Genomic DNA, 21,269 nt, shown 5'->3' on the forward strand with positions numbered 1-21,269 from the left:
GTGAGTGATCATCACCTCCTACCGCACACACATTTTGTCTTACTTGGGAATGTAACCACTACACTTACCCCTAACTACAACTTCAACTAAAACCGTATTATTATCTCAAAGGTAGGGCAACCAAAAGATTAGAAACATAAGGATACAGTATCTACCTCCACAATGAATCCACCTTCACCCTGTATCCTACTTCCACCCCCCACTCCCATCACCAGACCAACACCATTCCAATCCCTGTCTCATCCCACCAGTGAACAGAAACTTCCAGCAAAGAAACTACAGAAACTACTGTACCTCTGTTTCTATCCGACTGGTCCGTGGCCCAGATACAGGATGACCTGCAACAATACCTAAGCCCCCCCCCCCCCCCACACACACACACTCCTGCAGTGTTGCTCTATCCAGTTTTTTGACCTTTGTCAAACCAACCTTCCATTGGCGATGACGGGTAACCTTTACTCAGGACTGTGCCACTAAAAGAGAGAGAGAGAGAGTGAGAGAGAGAGAGAGAGAGAGAGAGAGAGAGAGAGAGAGAGAGAGAGAGAGAGAGAGAGAGAGAGAGAGAGAGAGAGAGAGAGAGAGAGAGAGAGAGAGAGAGAGAGAGAGAGAGTGAGAGAGAGAGCAGGTGAATGATTATATGACAGAGAGGAAAAGAAGGAGACAGAAGGAGTGAGGGAGAAAAAGAGGTTGGAGGCAGAGGAAAGAAATCTTAGATTAGCCGAACTCTTTGACTTTGATGATTATTAACTTTATTACACACTTCTAATAACAAATATTTTGTTCATGTAACCTTTCCCAAAGCACTACTGATGAGGTTGAAGGCTCTGATTATTTCGGTTCAAACGGTGGCATTTGCGTCCTCAGAAGAGAAACATTGACATTGAGTCAGTCTAATAATGGCATGGCCTCCCTGTCCCTGTCTTTAGCTATCGACAGCACAGTAAGTTACTACGTGTGCAGTTTATGAACAAGGCTGCACAAATCTCTATGCAGTGTTCAGGGATGAAGTCACACAATACAACCCGGCTGCTTGTGTGTATGTCCTATTGTCCTAGTGAGGTGACGAACTATCCCTCATTTTGCCAAATGGAAATGGCAATCGTTATACCTCACCAAAAAGTGCAGTTGAACTAAGAGAACAAATCAATTACGTCCCAATAATTATGACCCAACTGTCATACTATCCAAGTTTCACTTGCACTTTTTCATCACCAGGCATTTCAGGCTTTCATGGCTGGAGGTACTTTTGTGGCGTCATGCACGTAGCGGCATGAGCTGTGATTTTCTAGACAGCTTAGCCTATGGCCACGGAGTTGAAACCACATCATTTTAGAGAATCAACAAAGCTCCACTGGCACATTCTGTTCTGTGTTGGATTTAGGAATTAAATTTGAATCACTAGGGTCTTAATGTTCTAAGCATCAATACTAGGCTACTGCTGAAGAATAGTGTACACACATTCTTTCATTCTGTGTTGAAAAGATAAGTGTTCCCCAGGCATTTATAGAGGCTTACATAGTCATGCCACCATTAGAGTGTGTTTATATATGTATTTGTTTTATTTTTTTAATGCTATAAGTACAACCATTTTGAGTACACATGGATATTTAGAGTCCTTTCAGAAACACTCAGTAGGGAACAGGCATATCTATAGTATCATATAAGGGAAAGGCACAACATACTTACTGAATATTTCCCATGTCTGTCTATCTCCATCTTTCTTTCTGTCATTCGCTCTGTCTCTCTTATCTGTATTTCTCTGTATTCTCTCCAGTGTGTAAGGAGGCCAAAGCTGACCTGGTATTCCTGGTGGATGGCTCCTGGTCCATTGGAGATGACAATTTCCTCAAGATCACACGATTCCTCTACAGCACCATGGGATCATTGGATCTGATCGGACCAGACGGCACACAGGTCAGCTGGCCTTTCCCATATCTATATGATTTTACATTAACAGTCTCCAGCCGCCCTGATTTGGAGAAGAAAGTGTTCATCTCAGTGCTGAGCAGAGCGATGGATTTAGAGAGACGTGGGACTCGGCTATATTGAACTTCTCAAACATGAGATGAGCAAATGGGATTTAAAGCGTCCTGAATGTGCTCTCAATCACTATCGCTGGAATTGGGGTCAGACAAGCATGCCCTACATCAGTCAATGTTACCATAGCAACCAATCTGGTCTACAGCTCAATCAATTTGTATTTATTATTTATTTTTTGTTACTTTTTCTCTTTTTTGTTCTTGTTTTAATGTATTTAATTTTATTATTTAAAAAAATCTCTCTCTCTCTCTCTCTCTCTCTCTCTCTCTCTCTCTCTCTCTCTCTCTCTCTCTCTCTCTCTCTCTGTCTCTCTCTCTCTCTCTCTCTGTAACTCAATTTAAAAAGCATATTAGCATAATGTCTCTGAAACATGTTTTTCTCACCACCACATGGCATACGTGCAGAACGGTGACAGAGTGAGACATCTAGTAATTTATTCATCTTTGGCGTGGTTTACCTGGGGAAATAAAAGACTCAATTATGCAAAAAATATTAAATCTAGCTAAGCCTTGTGTAGTCAGAAGAAAAATAGAATGTTGGCTCATTAGCACCAGAATCATATGAATTAGACAGGTTTTGAGTTTGGTGTGTTAGTCGTTGTATAATATATTGAATCTTATTGTGAGTTTACGGATGTGTTTTGATGTGTGTTATCAAAGTATTGTTAAAAATACTAATGGGTGTAGCTACTGTTACAGTACAGAAGCTAATGGGGATCTAAATAAGCAAACCATTATCTACATACTAAAGCCTATTGCATACTACACCAGAACCGGCAAAATGTGTTCATTACGGCTGGCTACAGACTACAATATAATAATATATATAACAATATAGCAGCTACCTTTAGTGGGTCAAACATCATCCGCTCATACCTTTGTTTTATTACTTTTAGGCTGTGTTGAGAAAGTGTTTTAATGGTACTTACAGTATTCATTTCAGTGTTTTAACCCAAGACCAGGAGAGAATAAATGATGGAATGAAGGAGAGAGAGATGGATTTAGGCAAAGATACAGTACAAACAAATAGGAACTGAGAGTTTGCATTATTAGGATATTAGAAGAGTAGAGTTTCACTTTGTTGTCACTGGCCTCGCTATGACAATTCAGTGAGGTCAGAGCCTATAAAGGTTGTGTCTGTAAAAGCCTCCAATAAGTCTGATTTGATCCGTTTTCCCTGCAAATCAATGTTGTTCTATGAGCCAAACTGTGTATTAGCTGGCTCAAAACTGTATGTAAAATTACTGAACATTCAAAAATATCGAGAACATGAGCACAGAAGTTATTCTAGAGGTCTGAAATCTGTGAGTAATGCTAAAGAGAAGGCTAGTTCATAGCCTTTCAGCCATGTTCATGAAGGTTTGCACGGCATCCACACTAAATGGACGCATACTGTACATTGTTCTGCATTTATCTGTACAGAAGATTTTCATCAGATGTATGGACACACACATTTGTACCCCTAATGTCCCCACAGTTAACTTAATACCATATACATTTCCTAGTCTAAGTTCATATTAATAACGTTGGTTTGTCACAACGTATAATGTACGCAATAAAGAGAGGCCAGAAAGTGTCACAAGACAAGTGTCACCTCCCAGGAGAGGAGACTGTTGCACTCTCTTCACTGGACCAGTGCATAGCTAGTAGTGATGAGCGGGCCGACCGTAACCCGCGGGTCCCGCGGGTCAACCCGCGGCGCGGGTGGTCGAGTCAGGATTTCAGAGGCAATTATGCGGGCTGCGGGTGAGCGGGTCAGCTCACCCGCAAAAAAAAACAAAAAACTATTTTGACATGCTTGTTTATTTAGCCCATGACAATGTTGTGCTACTGTAGACATTTAAAGCAACTTTGGGTACTTAAAAGAGCACTATATAAATCTGAGCTATTATGATGATGATTATCTTTTTTTTCCCACGCGGGTCGCGGGCGGGTTGAGCCATAGATTTATATATGGGTTCGCGGGGCGGGTTGAGGCGGGTTGGGTTCCGTGGCGGGGCGGGGCGGGGCGGGTCATGAAAAAACCCGACCCGCACATCACTAATGGCTAGTATCCTGGATCAAACAGCTGTCAGTGGCATTGTACCAACATCCACGGAGACATCAATACCCAACAGTTTTTTTGAGAAATATATCGGCCTATTCATTTAGTATTTTTCCTGTTGTTTTGCGGAGAATTTTCTATTTCATGTAAATATAATGGGCAATAACGTATCCTCTTCTTATCTGAACTTAAACAGAGTAAACAAGATTCAAAGTTCAACCATTTATTGCCACCAAATTAAAATGCATAAATGTTAATGCTACTTTGACATTTTATTGGGCTCAGAACACAGGCTATTACACTGAGTGTGTAAAAAACAGTAAAAAAAAAAACACATCACATTTATGATTGTTCCTGCATAATCTCTCCTCTTTTTCCCCAAAACACATTCTCCCTGAATATCTGCATACACTATACCTGCAGAGAATGCGGAGAGGTACACACTGTCTCACTTCAAGTTTCCTTTACATAAATACAGATCTTTGCATACATTTTTGCTCATTTGCAGTGTTTTATGCATTACACTACATACATATGGCCCCTGGTTTCATCTTGTGTATCATTGACTTGTAGAAGTGTATTGTCATTATTATCAGCAAATTATAAATACATGACAGAAGCTTTAACCAACCAACATGATCAACTTAAAGTCTGTTGTGTTACAGAGTGCAGTCTGTGCTGTGAATATCACCAATTTCCACTGCGTCAAAAGGCTGTGCATAATGGCCCAGAAGCTGTGAAAAGTGACCATGGTGGGAGCATTGCCGTGCCAGACTCAGACTACTGTTTTACCAGCTGTCTTAGTGATCGGAGCTCAAATTTGGCCACCAATGCTGACTGTTATATACATTTCTGCAGGGCTCTTTCAATAGACCCAAGCATATACTGTATCCCTAGGCCAATGTTACAAGAGCTTTTGTTCATTCGCCACCCAACGCAGAGGTGCTTACTAAACCCTGCTATCGAAACCCTGCTATTGAAGCCTTCCCCCCTCGAAGGCTTCAATTCTTCCCTGCTGCTCTTCAGTCTGCTGCCTTGCCTGTACACCATAGAAAATAACTGGTTGGCGGTGCTGCCCACAGCAAAACATTAGCAGTAATGTGAGAGAGCTGGGGACTTGGCTGTACAGAGAATGTGAGAGTGAGCTGGCTGGTGAATGTAAACCAGCCCATGCCAACAACAGCACCATTAGCAGTCCGGGGGTAATGATAGTTGATCGCCGTCTTAGAGTAAGGTGATTAGGATGATTATGGCTCTGATTTATGAGTCTGAATATATATTTCACCGCTTTTTCATCAAGCGCTCAAAGAGCTTTTCGCAAAATGAGGCCATAATGTGATATTCCCAGTCGACAGATTTCATACAGAGTGTCTAAAAAGCCTGGACCACCAGCTCTTTCAGTGAAAGCTATGATCCCGTATTGGTTTCACCTACTGTATTTAATCCACTTCTCTTGTGAAGTAGTACATACAGCAGATGAGGTTGTTGCTACTGTTGCTTGATTTACAGTGTGGCTCTGCAGGAGGCTAGACGTCTTTACTGTAGGAGGGTGTGTGTGTCTACTGTGTGTGTTTGGAGCTAATCTCGCAAACTGCTGGACTGATCAGCACCAAACTTCGTATTCACACAACCAGTAGGCCAATGTCTCTCTTTTTTAACGTATGTTTTATGCTTTTTTAAATAATTAACTTGCATTTTTAATGGACGTCTGGAAACCGTTCACAAATTTGGAGTCATACCTCAAAGATGACACAAGCTGGCCACTTGAAGTCTGAGATCCACATTGGAGCCATGCCGTTCCCACGTGGATCCCGATATCCACATGATTCGGGCTTTGTGTGGAAAATGTGTGTGTGTGTGTGTGTGTGTGTGTGTGTGTGTGTGTGTGTGTGTGTGTGTGCGCGTGTGCGTGTGCGTGTGCGTGTGCGTGTGCGTGTGTGTGTGTGTGTGACTGTGTGTGTGTAGGGACTAGGGAGAGTACGAAGCTTCAAGCTTGTTATGATTTGTTTTGACACTTTTGTTTCTCTGTCTCCGTAGGTGGCCATAGCCCAGTTCAGTGACGATGCACGGACAGAATTCCAGCTGAGATCTCATGGCAACAAAGAGACGCTGCTGGAGGCCATCCAGAAGATTCGATACAAAGGAGGAAACACCAAAACAGGTCAGGCATGCAGTTGTTGCTTTAGATTCTAAAGTTTTACCAAACTTTAGTCAGAGTATCACTAGACTGCCCCAACGCTCCTGATTTCGTGTATAGAGGGGCGGGTGTACGGCGAGAGACTGCGCCTGATCCCATTGGTTCACCGATCTGTCCGTCAACCCCCGCCCCGTTAACGCAACATTACGAGCGACGCCCACTGCACTCTGGTTGGTTGGGAAGTGAAACACTTCCTCATACCGAGTACACCGACGGGCTGGGCCAGGCTTTTATTTTTTAGCAAAACTAAACAATAAAAGCCTGGAGATCGAGGCTAGAGTATCACAAGCCGTATTGGTAGCACATTTACAGGAGTAACAGTAGAAGTTTTTGCAGTATTGTTGTCAGAAGTTAGAAGAAACTAAAAAGGTGCAATTTCAGGAAATTGCAAGTGTGGCTTGTGGCCGTCGAGACCCAAGAGGCCCATGAGTAGATATTTTCTGCAAGATATATGCTGTTTTGTTTAAAAGAAATAGGCCCCTCCCACAACATTTTCAAGCCAATTACGTCGTTACATGACTCCCGAGATCATGTGTAAATAATTTAGACAAGACTGGTCCAAAAAATAAACTTGTTTCTGCAACATACGGTTAAATTTGTCGGCAGAGGGCTTTACTGTGTGGCTCTGCCTCTGCAACAGGCTAGCTGTCTATGAGAGGTTTTGTGTGTGTGTCATGCTGCCAGTAGGCTGTGGTGGTGCTCTGGGTGCTTTTGCCCTGCTGGGGCTCGAGCCTTGGCCAGGAGGCCAGGCAGATGCTGAAATGCTGTTTTTCTGGAATATTAATATTCTCCTATCATAAGACCACAGAGGTTCCTCCATTATACTAGACTTTTCACATACGTACATGGATGTTTTATTCTTCTTGAACTAATAATACCTTAACTTACATTTTATATATGGTAGTTAGTAGTCAATGGGTCTGGGTGGGAAATGTTCCCAAGGTTGGAGTCATACGTCAAAGATGTCATAGTCAATTGACGTCATAGATGGCTGATGTCACAGACTGGTCACATGAAGTCCGAGATCCACATTGGAGCTGGAGAGAGAGAGAGAACTGGGGAGAGAGAGAGAGAGAGAGAGAGAGAGAGAGAGAGCACGCGCTCGTGTGTTTTTTCTCTGAGGGCAGCACAGAGAAAAAAACAACCATGATGTTACCTTCCTGACACAGCTCCCATGAGGGTAGGTTAGGCTAGCCTCTCTCTCTCTCACACACACACACACACACACACACACACACACACACGCACACACACACACACACACACACACACACACACACACACACACACACACACACACACACACACACACACACACACACACACACACACACACACACACACACACAGAGGCTAACCCTAACCCTAAAACATAATTGCAGTTGGATTAATAAAATTCTTCATAAACACTGACAGGCTAAAGCGTTAAAAATGCATTAATACATTACATTTGTATTAATGTTAGTGGACAGTTTGTCCACTCTTGATGACCTAATTTTTTTTTCAGGTTTCTGCACTACTGAGGGATTTATTTATTGTTTAAGATATTTTTTGTGGCTTTTATGCCTTTATTTATGGCGTATAGTGGAGATTGACAGGAAATAGGGAAAGAGAGATGGGGAGAGACATGCAGTAAAGATCGTCGGGAATGGGACTCGAACCCGCGATGCGCTGTCTGGCTACATACAGTAGCAGCCTAGGTGCCCGGACCGCTAGGTCAGCGGTCCGGGACTACTGAGGGATTTCAACGTTACACTGAGGAACTTTTGCCAGGCATACTGTGCTGTATCTAAGTACTGCCCTGTCTCACAATCCTACTGACCTGGGAGTTTTTCCAATATCACAGCAGGCTTCTCTAGATTGGCCACAGAGCAGCTCCACTGTACAGTAGCAACCGGGGGTTTAGTGTGACTCGTGGTTGATGTTGGGAACGAGAGGCCATACTCATTCAATTTCCCTGTTCAAACTATCCCAGTTAGCGTGGGAATTTGTGTCTGCGACCTTGTGATCACAAGCTAGCCTCTATAGGCCCATTTCCACTCCCTCAAACAATACAACCGTCACTGCTCACATAATTTCCACGTGTCCTTTACGTTTGCATGGATTTTAAGTAATATTCACTAGAGGGCACTTCAGAGTCAAACGTTTTCTAACAGCAAACATGGAGAGCTGGTCTTGCACCATCTATCGTTACTCGCAGGGGAGGCCGCGTGGATTGGAAGCTGTCGTCTTCATACCCATATTGGAAATGCATGTTGAGGGGCCTCTATAGAGTGCACCTCCAAAGCCGCTTTCACATCTGCCCATAGGGGGTGCCACAAATGCGAACAGTTGTCTGTCGTAGAAACTCTATCATCTTCCTTTCCCCCTCTGTGTTAATTCCTGTCATGTTGTATACAGTGCTACTCCCGCTATCCACTACTATAAGTGCATGTATGGGGTCCAGTGTGCTGAAGCAGATATGCTGTGGTTTGGCTTTCCACTATGTATTTTTCATTAAGGCATTAGCCTTAGCCCTGTCATGCCGTGTTGGTGGGAATGATTGATTGGAAGTAGCTGTTGTTGTGTTAGTGATTATCCCTGCATGTACTGTATGTGTGAGTTGGTATGATTGATTTCCAGTATCTACAGAAGTATTTGCACTAATCCCTGACTCTACTCCACTGTATTTATGTAGAGGAAACTGTGTGCGTGCGTGCGTGCGTGCGTGCGTGCGTGCGTGCGTGCGTGCGTGCGTGCGTGCGTGCGTGCGTGCGTGCGTGCGTGCGTGGGTGGGTGGGTGCGCGTGTGTGTTTCCGTGTTTTTCCGTGTGTGTGTGTGTGTGCTCCTGTGCGACTGTGGGAATATTTTGTATTTTGGTATGATCGATTTCCAGTCACTATAGTCGTATTAGTGTTAATCCCTGCGAGAGTGTGTGTGTCAGAGTGACTGAATTCCAGTGTCAGCCTTAGTTGTAGTGTTAATCCTCTGCTGTTCAGGAATACATTTTCACAGAGAGATTAGTTGGGACATGTTTGGCCTCAATGTGTTATTTAGCTTCCTCCCTCTCCTTATGCTTCTTATTCTAGCAGTGTTTCTGATGTGTGAGAAGAACATAATGATTTCATTACTGTGGGTGATAAATGATGTACTGTATGAACATGATAATCAACTCATTCCCGTTAGTAAGGAGAAAGACAAATTGAAAAAAGAAAAGGTACTAACCAAACTTCAAAATCTCAGTTGACGAAGGATAAATGTATTTGGCAAAAATAGCAGATCTGTAAGCTCACAACATTGTTTGGTTTAGAGGAAAGAAGGAGTGGACCCCGGTCAAGAAGTATATAGGTTTTAAGTGGTTAAACTTTTGAGGGGAGCTTTCCTTTAAATTTAACAGGATTCATCTTCTTGCTAGAGTAGTGTAAAAAGACTGGCTGTTTGGTAGACTGTGTTCAATCTTTAGTTTGAACATCAAAGAGGGCTGTAAGTGTAAGGGGGTTGCATTTAATAGGTTATCCAACTCTTTCAGCAAAAGCATTGAAAATGGAGCTCCAATCTGAGAACCTAGAACAGAAAAGTAAGTGTGCACTCTTTAAATTTAAATTTAAAGAGTGTACAAATGTGGATTTTACTGTGTAGGATAGTGACACTTTGATATTTTTAATTCAAATTCACAGTTTGTAGGCTGATGAACCTACAGTAAAGTCTAATGAAATTATTATTTATACTGCACATCATAATTTGTACATACAGATTCATGGTTCACCTCCTGCATCCAGGAAGCCAGAAGCAGTAAGTAGCTCACCCGTGAAACAAGCAAATAAAATAAATAATTTATGTTAAAAATTTGAATTTTTATTAGTTCTATTCTACAGTGTGTGTACTCTTGGTTGAACAGTTTTGGATCGCTTCAGCCAGCATTGTAACAACGGTGGTGGGTGTGTCTGCTCTTGGTTGAACAGTTTGGATTGATTCAGCCAGCAGAGTGAGAACTGTGGGACTGGAGGCTAAAAGCTCCTGAGAATGAAGCAGACTGAGAATTGATGCAGCACAGGGCACTGACACACATAGAGAGGGACAGCTGATTTATGATGGGCCGTTGATCCTAAGACCCCTGGACATCTATCTATCGCAGGGATCTTCAACGTTTTTCAGGCCAAGGATCCCTGAGAGAGAGATGAAGCGCAGGGAACCCCCCCCCCCCCCACTACATATTGTATAAAACCGTGTTGCAGATCAAACCTTTTCATACATTTCATAGATAGCTTCACTGACTATCAGTGTTGTGTAAATGTATGTTTTTTTGTGTATTCTCAGACGTTTAACCACTTAAACCCTTAAACTTAAACTTAGTAAACTTGACCTTTGGCTCTGTAGTTGATTTGCTCCTTTTTCCCCTCTACACCAAACCTCTCTGACGAAAATAGCCGATCTACAAGCTCACAATGCCTCTGCTATTTTTGGCTAAAGTTCCCCTTATACAGGGAATAGGGATGCTAGGGTGCTGCTAAGTGGTTTATGTAAAAAAAATAGTGTTTCATGTAAAAAAAAAAGAAGTGTTTAATGTAAAAAACTAATATATCTATCACACAAAGATTTGGCGGCCCCCCTGTAGTAACTCTTAGGACCCCCTAGGGATCCCGGACCCTCTGTTGAAGACCCCTGATCTATTGCTCTTTCTTTCTTTCTTTCTTTCTTTCTTTCTTTCTTTCTTTCTTTCTTTCTTTCTTTCTCCTAAATCTCTGCCTCTGTGCACCTGCCTCTGTGCACCTTCTCTGCCTCTGTGCATCTTTCTATCTATCCCTCCTCTGCCTTTTAACACTCCTCTCCTCTCCTCTCCTCTCCTCTCCTCTCCTCTCCTCTCCTCTCCTCTCCTCTCCTCTCCTCTCCTCTCCTCTCCTCTCCTCTCCTCTCCTCTCCTCTCCTCTCCTCTCCTCTCCTCTCCTCTCCTCTCCTTTCTTTTCATGCCTGGCTACTTCCAGTCTGACCCAGTATGATAGAACGGTGTAGAAACAGATGTATTACTGGTACAGTAGGTCTCTGACAACACTGCTGTTTACCAGCCAGAAGTCTGTCATTTGTCTTCTCTGACAGCTCAGTGAAGAAGTAAACTAAAAAGGAGGGAGGGGGCGTTGAGGCTGAAATGGTCTAGAAATTCAGAGATAGAGAGATAATATAACACACACACGCACGCACACGCACGCACGCACGCGCGCGCGCGCACGCACGCACGCACGCACACACACACACACACACACACACACACACACACACACACACACACACACACACACACACACACACACACACACACACACACACACAACACACACACACACACACACTCTCACACACACACACACACACACACACACACACACACACACACACACACACACACACACACTATATGTAACTATGAATGCAGGAAACGTCATTTAGGAAAAAGTAAATACAACTAGAAAAAGTGCTCCTCGGAGCACAGGTCTCCGCCAGGTCAGGTACGTTATTGTGGCCTCCTGGTGGCGCTATAATAGGCCAATGTGAAAAGGGTGCCATTTCTTCCTCGGCCTAGTGGGAATGTGCATGCATTCATGATTTGAGGCATTTTGTTGCAAAAATGTGTTTTGCTAAAGTAGACCTGCTGGTGGCGCTATAACAGGGCAATGTGAAAAGGGGGGCATTTCTTCCGCGGCCTAGTGGGAATGTGCGTGCAAACTTTCACGGAAATGGCACGCTGCGTTCATGATTTGAGGCATTTTGTTCAAAACGGACCAATCCTGCAAACTTTGGAATCCAACCTTAGCCAATGAGGATGGAACATGGGAAATCGGACAGATCCGTGTTGATCACATGGCTATGGAGATACTGTGTACCGATTTGCATGTTTTTTGGACAAAATCTGTAGGAGTAATAGCAAAAAATGTGTTTTGCAAAAGTCGGCCTCATGGTGGCGCTAGCCTATGACGGGCTGATCTGAAAAATGTGGGGCAGAGGTTCTGCTGTGGCATCCAGGGAGTGTGTGTGCACAGTTTCACAGTGACCGGGCCAACGGTGGCGGAGATTAGCTGGTCGCAGACAGAAGGACGGACGGACACACACACACACACACACACACACACACACACACGGACACATGGACGGACACATGGACGGACGGACAGGGGGTAAAACATACTCTCTCGCCATGCCTTTCGGCCTGGCGGAGACAATAAAAATGTTATTTTGCTAATGACTAGTGAATCTGTAAAATAACCAAATACATTTTGTAAAATAAACTGTCATTAGCTTAGTTCTTTGCCGTGTTAATTCAGAGGTTTGTGTCATTTTGTAAACCGACTGCCTGTGTGGTTATTCTGTAGAATAACCTGTAAAGTAACAAAGGCAAACAGCAGCAGTTTCTTGATTGAGAATGCCACGGCAAATTGTACAATGTTATAACAAGGGGTCTAATAAAGTGGCTTCCAGTGCCGTTTCTAGCTAGGGTGGGCTGGCAGAAATAACAGTTGGCATCGTTCCCAACGGGTATCGCCCTAGTATTTATATAACTAGAAGTTACAGCAGTCATATTCAACCATATATGATGTCATTCATCTATTATGTCAGTACTATGGGTTTTGACAGCTATTGATTGTCTTTGTGTTTTAAAGTAATTTAAACTAGGAAATGTTGGATCATAGAATTGACATGGCTCATATGTGAAACTTGGACGTGGCTCCAATGTGGATCTCAGATTTCATGTGGCTAGCCAGTCATCTAGGACGTCAGTCAGTCATCTAGGACGTCAGTCGTATATGGCATATCTATGACCTACAGTATGCCTCCAAAGTTGGGCAGGGTTTCGGCATGATCACACCCGCATTTATTTCCATTATTATTCAATATTTCAAAAAGTATAAAATGTGAAAAAAAGAAAATAATTGTGTAGATATTTAAGCCTGTTTGATGCTGATTGGTCCAGAGGTTTGCGAGATTAGCTTCGGGCACACACACGTGCACGCTCGCACGCACACACACGCACACGCACGCACGCACGCAGGCACGCGCGCAGGCACGCACGCACGCACGCACGCACGCACGCACGCACGCACGCACGCACGCACGCACGCACGCACGCACGCACGCACGCACGCACGCAGACCCTCTTAACCACTTGTCACTTGAACCCCAGCATGCCCATTCTGAGGGGAACATTTGCAAAAAATAGCAGATCCACAAGCTAAGAAGTGTTTAAAGACCCTATTTAAAGACATCCAGCCACTTAAGGAGGTTGGGGAGTTACTTCCTTGGCGATGATCGAGTCCAGCGGTGTGCAAGATTAGCCCCTGACACAGACAGACAGACAGACCCATTTATTGATGGCTCTCCTCCTAAAGAGCCACGCCATACCAAGATCAACAACACAGGGTCTAGAAGAAAGGTGTAATAGCAAGTATAGCTTAACACAGTGTTTCCCCACTTGGAGGGAGGGGGTGCCAAAGGTCACCCACTGTGCCAAAGGTTGTGAGGCCATGTCTGTTTGGAGGTGTTGCTTAAGATCATAAGCATATTTGGTACATTTAAGTAGTAAATACATTGTGCGCGTGTGTGTGCGCGTGTGTGTGTGTGTGTGTGTGTGTGTGTGTGTGTGTGTGTGTGTGTGTGTGTGTGTGTGTGTGTGTGTGTGTGTGTGCGAGCGCACATGCACCTATTCGGGGTCTAGGTTTGTGTCAGATGTAAGGTTCCGAGGGAAAGCGGTTCAGAACAACTCTGACTCAACATGTGAATCTCAGACTTCATGTGGCCAGTCTGTGATGGCAGTCATTTACAGTATGACGTATCTATGATTTATAATATGACCATATTTGGGCAGGTCTGAAAGCTATCCAATTCACTTAACAGAATGTATGTTAAATATTTCCAAAAATATTTTAAAAAGTGAAGAAAAAAATTTGTGGCGGTACTTCCTTGGCCTACTGGAAGTGTGCACAGAACACTTGGTGCTGATCGATCCAGTGGTTTGCAAACAGACAAGACAGACAGACCCATTTGTAGACGTCTCGTCTCTTACAGAGAACCACAATGTTAAAATGTTTAAAAGGGGGCAAGGGAACAACAAATAATAAGCAGTGGTATATTTATATGGCAATTTGTGCGCTAGGTACCACTTTAAACAAAATCTGTTGGAGATAGACAGATTCCTGGTCCGGGAATTTTTTATTCTAAGGATATATATATTGTTAATTCAGAACTTCCACCTATGTCCGCAGTCATTACAGAGTACATATGTGGTCATAGGCTCATCACCACTACGAGTCTGAATCTGTGTATAGGTGCACTTCTTTCTCTTGCACTTGCCGCAGGTCAACAGTTCAGACTCTGTGCCTTCGGGGGTGGCCATCTGATGGTCCCTTACACTCTCTTTGGTCAAGTTCTTTCTCATCTCTTTGAGCTCATCGCTGGCCATGTCCTCTGCTGTCATCTTGGCAATGCGTTCAGGGGACACGTTCCCGCACAGCACAGTCCTCCTCAGGTTGGGGTTTTTCACGTCCTTTAGATTGGAGATCCGACTCCGAACTCGGTTCTTGTATTTCACGTCGGTATTCTTGAACTCTTGGGCGATGCATTGCTCGATCTGTGCCCCCAGGACTTCACAGTCAGCCCCAATGGCAATATAGTCGTCTCCTGTCTGCAGAGCGCTGGACAGCAACTCCCGGCACTTGTTCCTAACCGGGTCAGAGGTGCTGGGTGCGCGGGGGAACGTGGAGATGAGTGTGTTGGTTGGAATATCTGCAGGCTCACTCTTGGGGCTGCTGTTGGAGCTGCTTTCCTCGTTGGGCTCTGGGGTTCCCTGTGAGGGAGAGACAGGCGTTGACTGTTCTTTCCTCGTCTCTGAAGATGTGTCTCTACCCGCAGGCTCATCTAAAAGCTTCTTCCATGATTTGATCAAGGCCTTGGCTAGGGATGACACCTGCTTATCTGCACTCTGCTTGCGGATGGCATTGACAGACATCCCAATCCTAGTAGATTGAAGCAAGTCCAGAGACATGGGGACACATCGCAGCTCCTTCAGTAGGTCCAAAGCCCCAGACTCACTTTTCTTCTGAGCCATTTTATCAATTTTCTTGGAGATTCTAATGATCACCTCTTCGTCCGTTTTGCCCATTTTGGAGAAAGGGGGAATGTAAGAAAATTTAAGAAAATGTGATGACAGAGGCCACAACACAGAGTCTGCTTGATGGACCACACAGCAAATCTTGTGCAGGAGCAGACGTGACTAGTTCTTCCCGTGGTGGATATTATTTTATAAACAGTCCGGAGCCCTGTGATGTGGTATTTCATGACATCATCAAATATTTCCCCAAATATGGAGTATTTAGTCGTATACTAATATTTATTTGGCAAATGTTGATGATGTGTGGAACTCCATATTTGGGTAAACAACAACAATATTCTATACGGCTCCCCACTTCAGGGCCAAACTACTTTAACCACTTAAACCCCAGCATCGGTATTGTGGGGAAAGCTTTCGTTGAAAATAGCAGTACGACAAGCTCACAATGCGATGCAACGCGTCGCGTTGTGAGCTTGTTATTAAAGGCGGGGTGCCGTGATTTTCAGTGATTCCACCCCCCCCCCCCTAAAACATAATCATCAGGTATTATGGTTATACTAGGAGGAAGATTTTTTTCAAAAAAGTATACAGAAGTTATTAAAATTATGTTTTAATGTGGACACGCCTCCAGTTCATTAAGTATACCTGGTTCTCACCTTAGCACCTCCTCCACCACCTTAGCACCACGCACCTGTCCTAGTCCCTCCTCCTCCTCATGCCCACACCTGTTGTGTTATGATAATGAGGGGGAGGGTATATTCTTACTATGTCACTAAAGCGCTGTTTTTCTATTGGCACGTTTGACCCTCAAGGTTTCAGCCTCCAGGTAGAAACTCAAAATAGTCAGAGTAGACATAAAACACCATAAAAACACCACCAGGGGGCTTAATGAAGTTCTATCAACCTCATAGACACATGAAAAACAGAAAAAGTGCAAAACCATGGCACCACCACTTTAAGCTTGTTATTAAGGTTTGTGCTTGTCTTTCCAACAGCTTTTTTTTTTTGAAGATGTGAAGTTCTCTTGTCTTTTTAATGATCTCCTAGCATCTGACTGTGTATCCATCCGTCTATGCCGACCCAACAGGTCTAACTCAGGATAGACGAGCTGTTGGATCTGGCTGCCCCATCAATGTCTTTGGATGTTAGCTGGAGGTTTAGCATTGGCTTGAACTGAACTTCAATTAGGTCTGCCAAGTGATGTGAATGAGTTGACATCAGGTATTCCGGAACAAGGGTTTATGGTGGTGAGGTTGTATAGGGTTGGCTTCCTGAGGTTTCCACTGGCAAGGTGTGTTATCGGTTGAGTCTCTGGCCACTGGTCTGGTGCCGCTTGAAGAAAGGGCGGTCCTTACTCCCTACTTAGTACCAGTCAGTTGCTCTGCGGTTTCAGCTCCGGCTAGTGTCTTTCCCCTGGTTATATCATCCGCCAGGTTGTTGTCCGAGACCACATAGTGCCAAGTTCTGTATTTCAGCCAAGACGTGTGTGTGTGTGTGTGTGTTTGTGTGTGTGTGTGTGTGTGTGTGTGTGTGTGTGTGTGTGTGTGTGTGTGTGTGTGTGTGTGTGTGTGTGTGTGTGTGTGTGTGTGTGTGTGTGTGTGTGTGTGTGTGTGTGCGTGCGTGCATGTGTGTGCGCCCGTGTGTGTGTGTGTGTGTGCGCATGCATGCACAAGTTTTAGTGAGTGGACCGACTCAATTTAAATATAGTGAATGCATTATAGAGGTAAACTGAATGGCCTATTTGTTTGTGCTGTAACTGTGGTTAACAATGCTGTGGCTCTGTAGAGACAGGTGTGCATAATATAAATATAATAGAGGATAATAACATTTATTTCATAATAGGATTCTTGTTTGTTATTAAATTATTCTTCTGTAAAGAAGAATTGTAAAGCTGTTTATTTCAGTACCTGTTTTGTACGAGGTTCCAGGACTAGAGGCTGTGTGGTGAGGAGTGAATTATCCTTCTGTTTCATCAGGTCGGGCCATTAAACACGTGAAGGAGTCCATCTTCACACCAGAGGGAGGGGCAAGGAGGGGCGTTCCCAGGGTCCTAGTCGTCCTGACTGATGGCCGTTCCCAAGACGATGTCAACAAGGTGTCCAAGGAGATGCAGATGGAGGGTAGGTTCCAAAGAATGATACATATACAGTACACTGCACCAGACTGTAGGGTTCATGTGGTTAACCATGAGTTTCATTATATTCCTTGGCTTTCAACATACGGTATAGTGATTCTTGGTGTTTGACTTCATTCCCAGGTTATATCATCTTTGCCATTGGCTTTGCTGATGCCGATTATGGGGAGCTGGTGAACATTGCCAGTAAGCCCAGTGACAGACATGTCTTCTTTGTTGACGATCTGGATGCTGTGAAGAAAATTGAGGAGCAACTCATCACCTTCGTCTGTGAGGCTGCTACTGCTAGTGAGTAACAGATGAGAGAATGAAATGAAACAACAGGAGAACGAGAGAGAGAGAACATAAAGAGAGTGTCGCACATAGACAAGCAGTCAGACTGAACTCCAAAATGTTCTGCAAGTTGAGAGAGTACGAGTGCGAGTGCGAGAGTGCTGACTGTGTGGGTGTGTGTGTGTGTGTGTGTGTGACCGCGTGTGTGTGCCCGTGTGTGTGTCTGAGAGAGAGAGACAGAGAGTGCAGGAGCAAAGGCGTGATTTTTTTGATATTTGACCTCCCTGAGATTAGGAGGTCGGGGTTCAATCCCCGGCCGAATCATACCAAAGACTATAAAAATGGCACCCAATGCACCGTGCTTGGCACTGAGCGTCAATGGTTGTATGGGGGGTAAGTCCCTGCGACATGTCCAGGGGGTGTACTTGTACATCATGGCCGGGGGATGTATGACTCGTACATGCTGCAGAAACAGGACATAGACTCCTGACCTATGGGCTGGATGGCTTGGTACCCAATTCTAGTTACTCTGGTGAGTGACTGTTAAAATAATATGCACATACTGTATATATAATATGACTTACAGAAACATCCCTGTCTTCCAGCTTGTCCATCTGTTCTGATGAGTGGAAACACCATGGCAGGTGAGACACTTGAATCACGCACACAATCTGAAGCATGTAACGATGAGAAAGGAAGAATAGATGAATGGTGGTGACACTAGCAACAGTGATGATTATTACAGTCAATGAGGATACTATTCATAGTAACAATGACGGTGATGATAGCAGAAAGGATGATGATGATGATGATGATGATGATGATGATGATGTGTCTCCTTTCAGGTTTCCGTATGATGGAGATGTTTGGCCTAGTGGAGAAGGAGTATAGCACCGTGCCTGGAGTTTCCCTGGAGCCGGGTTCCTTCAACAGCTTCCCTTGTTACAGGCTGCACCGAGATGCCCTGGTGTCTCAGCCCACCAAGTAGGTTGTTGATTGATTGATTTTTGTTAGGCAAAAAGAATGTAAAACATCACAGTTACATTTATAATACTAAAAGGTCCGTCCAAAAAAGTCCTTGCGGACTTGTTTCCGTTGAGGTCCTTGGGTATTAATTTCATAGAACCAAACAGTTCAATAACAACATAAAAAATATACAGAGAAAAAAAATAACACTTTGTACCAAAAAAGAAAAGAGAAAAGCATAAAAAATAAATAAATAAAAAAAGTTAGTTACTCAGTCGGATGGCCTAATCCTGTCACAATCCACATATTGTGTTAAAATGGGAAACAGTTGTTAATGAATGAACAGGTTAGTCAATTAGTTAACTATCCACTGAGTTGATTCAACTATCATCTCATTCTGGACAAAGCTACGGCCAATACAGGACCAATAAATGAGCCCACGCTGTCTCATCCTACACACAAAACACTTTCCATGTATTATTTATAGCCCAGTTTAGTGTTTATCCACCCATGTTTCCTTACAAAGAGATTATCCAGAGACTTCTAAATGGGGAGTGGTAAGTCTTAGTGGTCTGCAGGATGCAGCTGCACACTTTGAATCACCAGCCAGCCAGTCATACGCTATGGGTCCTCAAACTGTTCAACATGTCTGCCAATGAAAATTGCTTTCTCTTTTGTGAGATTTCCTTTTGTTTTGCTTTGGTATTTATCTTACAAATGAACCAGGTTTCAAGTCCCACACGTAACACCTGGGCTGTGCTATGGGTTCTGCAGCTCCCACATATACAAACAGTAACAGCTTTGAACATTGATCCCTAGGTACTGTAGTATTTTGAGCTTCTTGTCTGTGATATTTTCTCTCTGTCAGAATAACATTGAACCAAGTGAACCAAGTCTCAGTGTCTGGCATGCAGGCTAATTGGTCAAACATTCATCTTAATATTTAAATTCAATATAATGGCCGCCTAGCAGTAGATGTAGGAAATTATGATTTGGTTTAGGTTAATTGTGATCAGGCCCCTTTTCACAAAATCATTAAAATTTTACTGCATTAAACTATTTAATGTAATGTATGTTTATCGGAAAATAGATCATTGTGATTGATGAAATCCAGGCTTCACTAATTCCTGCCTTTTTTAACAGCAAATTAATACTGAAAATGGAGCAAATTGACTTTGAAATTGAAGTCAAATTGACAGAAAAGCTGCTGCTAAATGGAGCATGTTCAGTTGCAATTATAATAGATAGAAACCCTCCAGTTTGTTTGGAATATATTCTTTCTTCATGCAGTCCAGGAAAACTGTCAGAAGAACACTTGCTCGCTGCATAAAATATTAAGGAAGACTCCTTAGACAGAGACAATAATATTATTACACCGTATTACATTTGAAATCATCAAGTTCATTGTACAGACCATTTCACATATAGACATGTTAGCATTTGAAAAAATATATATTTGAAAGATTTTTTTGAAAAAACATTACAACATAGTACATAGGATATTCATTACAGGGTTCCTATAGGTAGCACTGAAGGGAGAGGTCTTCATTCATGCCACCCGGGTTAACAGACTGTAAATGGAAAATCCATGGATTCAGTTTGAAGGAGTTGTTGAAGGTGTCTAAATCACCACCTCTTCTGGATTTCTTAACTTGTTCTATCACTATAAATGACAGATCTGCTATGGAGTGACCGGCTTCCATAAAGTGTCTGGCAATGGGAGATTTAATGTCACTCATGTGTTCTATAATGCGTCTGCCGTCTGGATGTTTTCCTACATACTGGAGATTGCATTTACAGGAAATAATGTAGACTACATTGGAAGAACTGCAATTGACAAATTGTCTGATGGTGTATTGTTTGTTAGTGATTGCACTTTTAAATGTGTTAATTTTCTTGGAATATTTACAAGCTACACAGTGTAGACAGGGGTAGAAGCCAGTGACTCCATCAAGCCACCCGTGCGTTGCTGGGGGAGTATGTAGCAGTCTGCTTTCACCATATAGGCTCTGATGCTTCGAGATCTATAATGGGAGAAAAGAGGAGCTTCAGTGAACAGTTTGGCACCTTCAGGATCAGCTGACAGAACATGCCAGTGTTTCTCTACGATACTACGTACATCATTGCTCAATGGATTGTAGGTAGTGAGGCATGCACATGAATGTTTCTTTTTGGTCTACACAACCTGGTTCTTGTTGTTCAATTTTGTTAAAGCAGAATCAAGCCACTTTCTAGGGTAACCGCTCTCAACAAAATGTCCATACGCGATATCTGTCTCTTTCTCAAAAGTGCTACAAATTTGTTTTAGTCTAAGGAATTGAGAAAATGGTAAGCCTTTCTTCAAAGCAGGGGGGTGTGCACTGGTGGCATGTAACAGGCTATTCTTGTCTGTAGGTTTGGTGTACATAGTGGTGGACAAAATTTGCCTTCCTGCAAAAGTCCACGGGTGTCTAGAACGGGATTTCACTTTTGTTAATGCAGTCCACCCCATAAAGTGCAGGTACAGGTTTAAATGAACTATTTTAACTCCTATGGTAGCGGGT

General features: G+C 43.4%; 2 protein-coding genes across 5 annotated transcripts in view; one reads left to right on the plus strand and one right to left on the minus strand.

Moving 5' to 3' along the window:
- The window catches only part of col14a1a (collagen, type XIV, alpha 1a), a 169,290-nt gene that overhangs the window by 96,064 nt on the left and 51,957 nt on the right, over window positions 1-21,269 (plus strand). For all 4 annotated transcript variants that reach the window (XM_080427017.1, XM_080427019.1, XM_080427018.1 and 1 more), the window contains exons 26-31: window positions 1,775-1,914; window positions 6,121-6,244; window positions 17,330-17,473; window positions 17,611-17,775; window positions 18,366-18,404; window positions 18,606-18,744. In XM_080427017.1, the coding sequence (XP_080283143.1) occupies window positions 1,775-1,914; window positions 6,121-6,244; window positions 17,330-17,473; window positions 17,611-17,775; window positions 18,366-18,404; window positions 18,606-18,744 (751 nt within the window). The remainder of the gene's footprint in view (window positions 1-1,774; window positions 1,915-6,120; window positions 6,245-17,329; window positions 17,474-17,610; window positions 17,776-18,365; window positions 18,405-18,605; window positions 18,745-21,269) is intronic.
- Window positions 14,484-15,404, minus strand: LOC308084393 (transcription elongation factor A protein 1-like; the record flags this gene model as incomplete). The annotated part of the gene is made up of 1 exon (XM_080427039.1): window positions 14,484-15,404. One exon carries the CDS (start codon window positions 15,402-15,404, stop codon window positions 14,484-14,486), a length of 921 nt encoding a protein of 306 aa, XP_080283165.1.

Source organism: Gymnoscopelus braueri, assembly GCF_963280865.1.
Source record: "Gymnoscopelus braueri genome assembly, chromosome: 4".
Taxonomy (NCBI): domain Eukaryota; kingdom Metazoa; phylum Chordata; class Actinopteri; order Myctophiformes; family Myctophidae; genus Gymnoscopelus; species Gymnoscopelus braueri.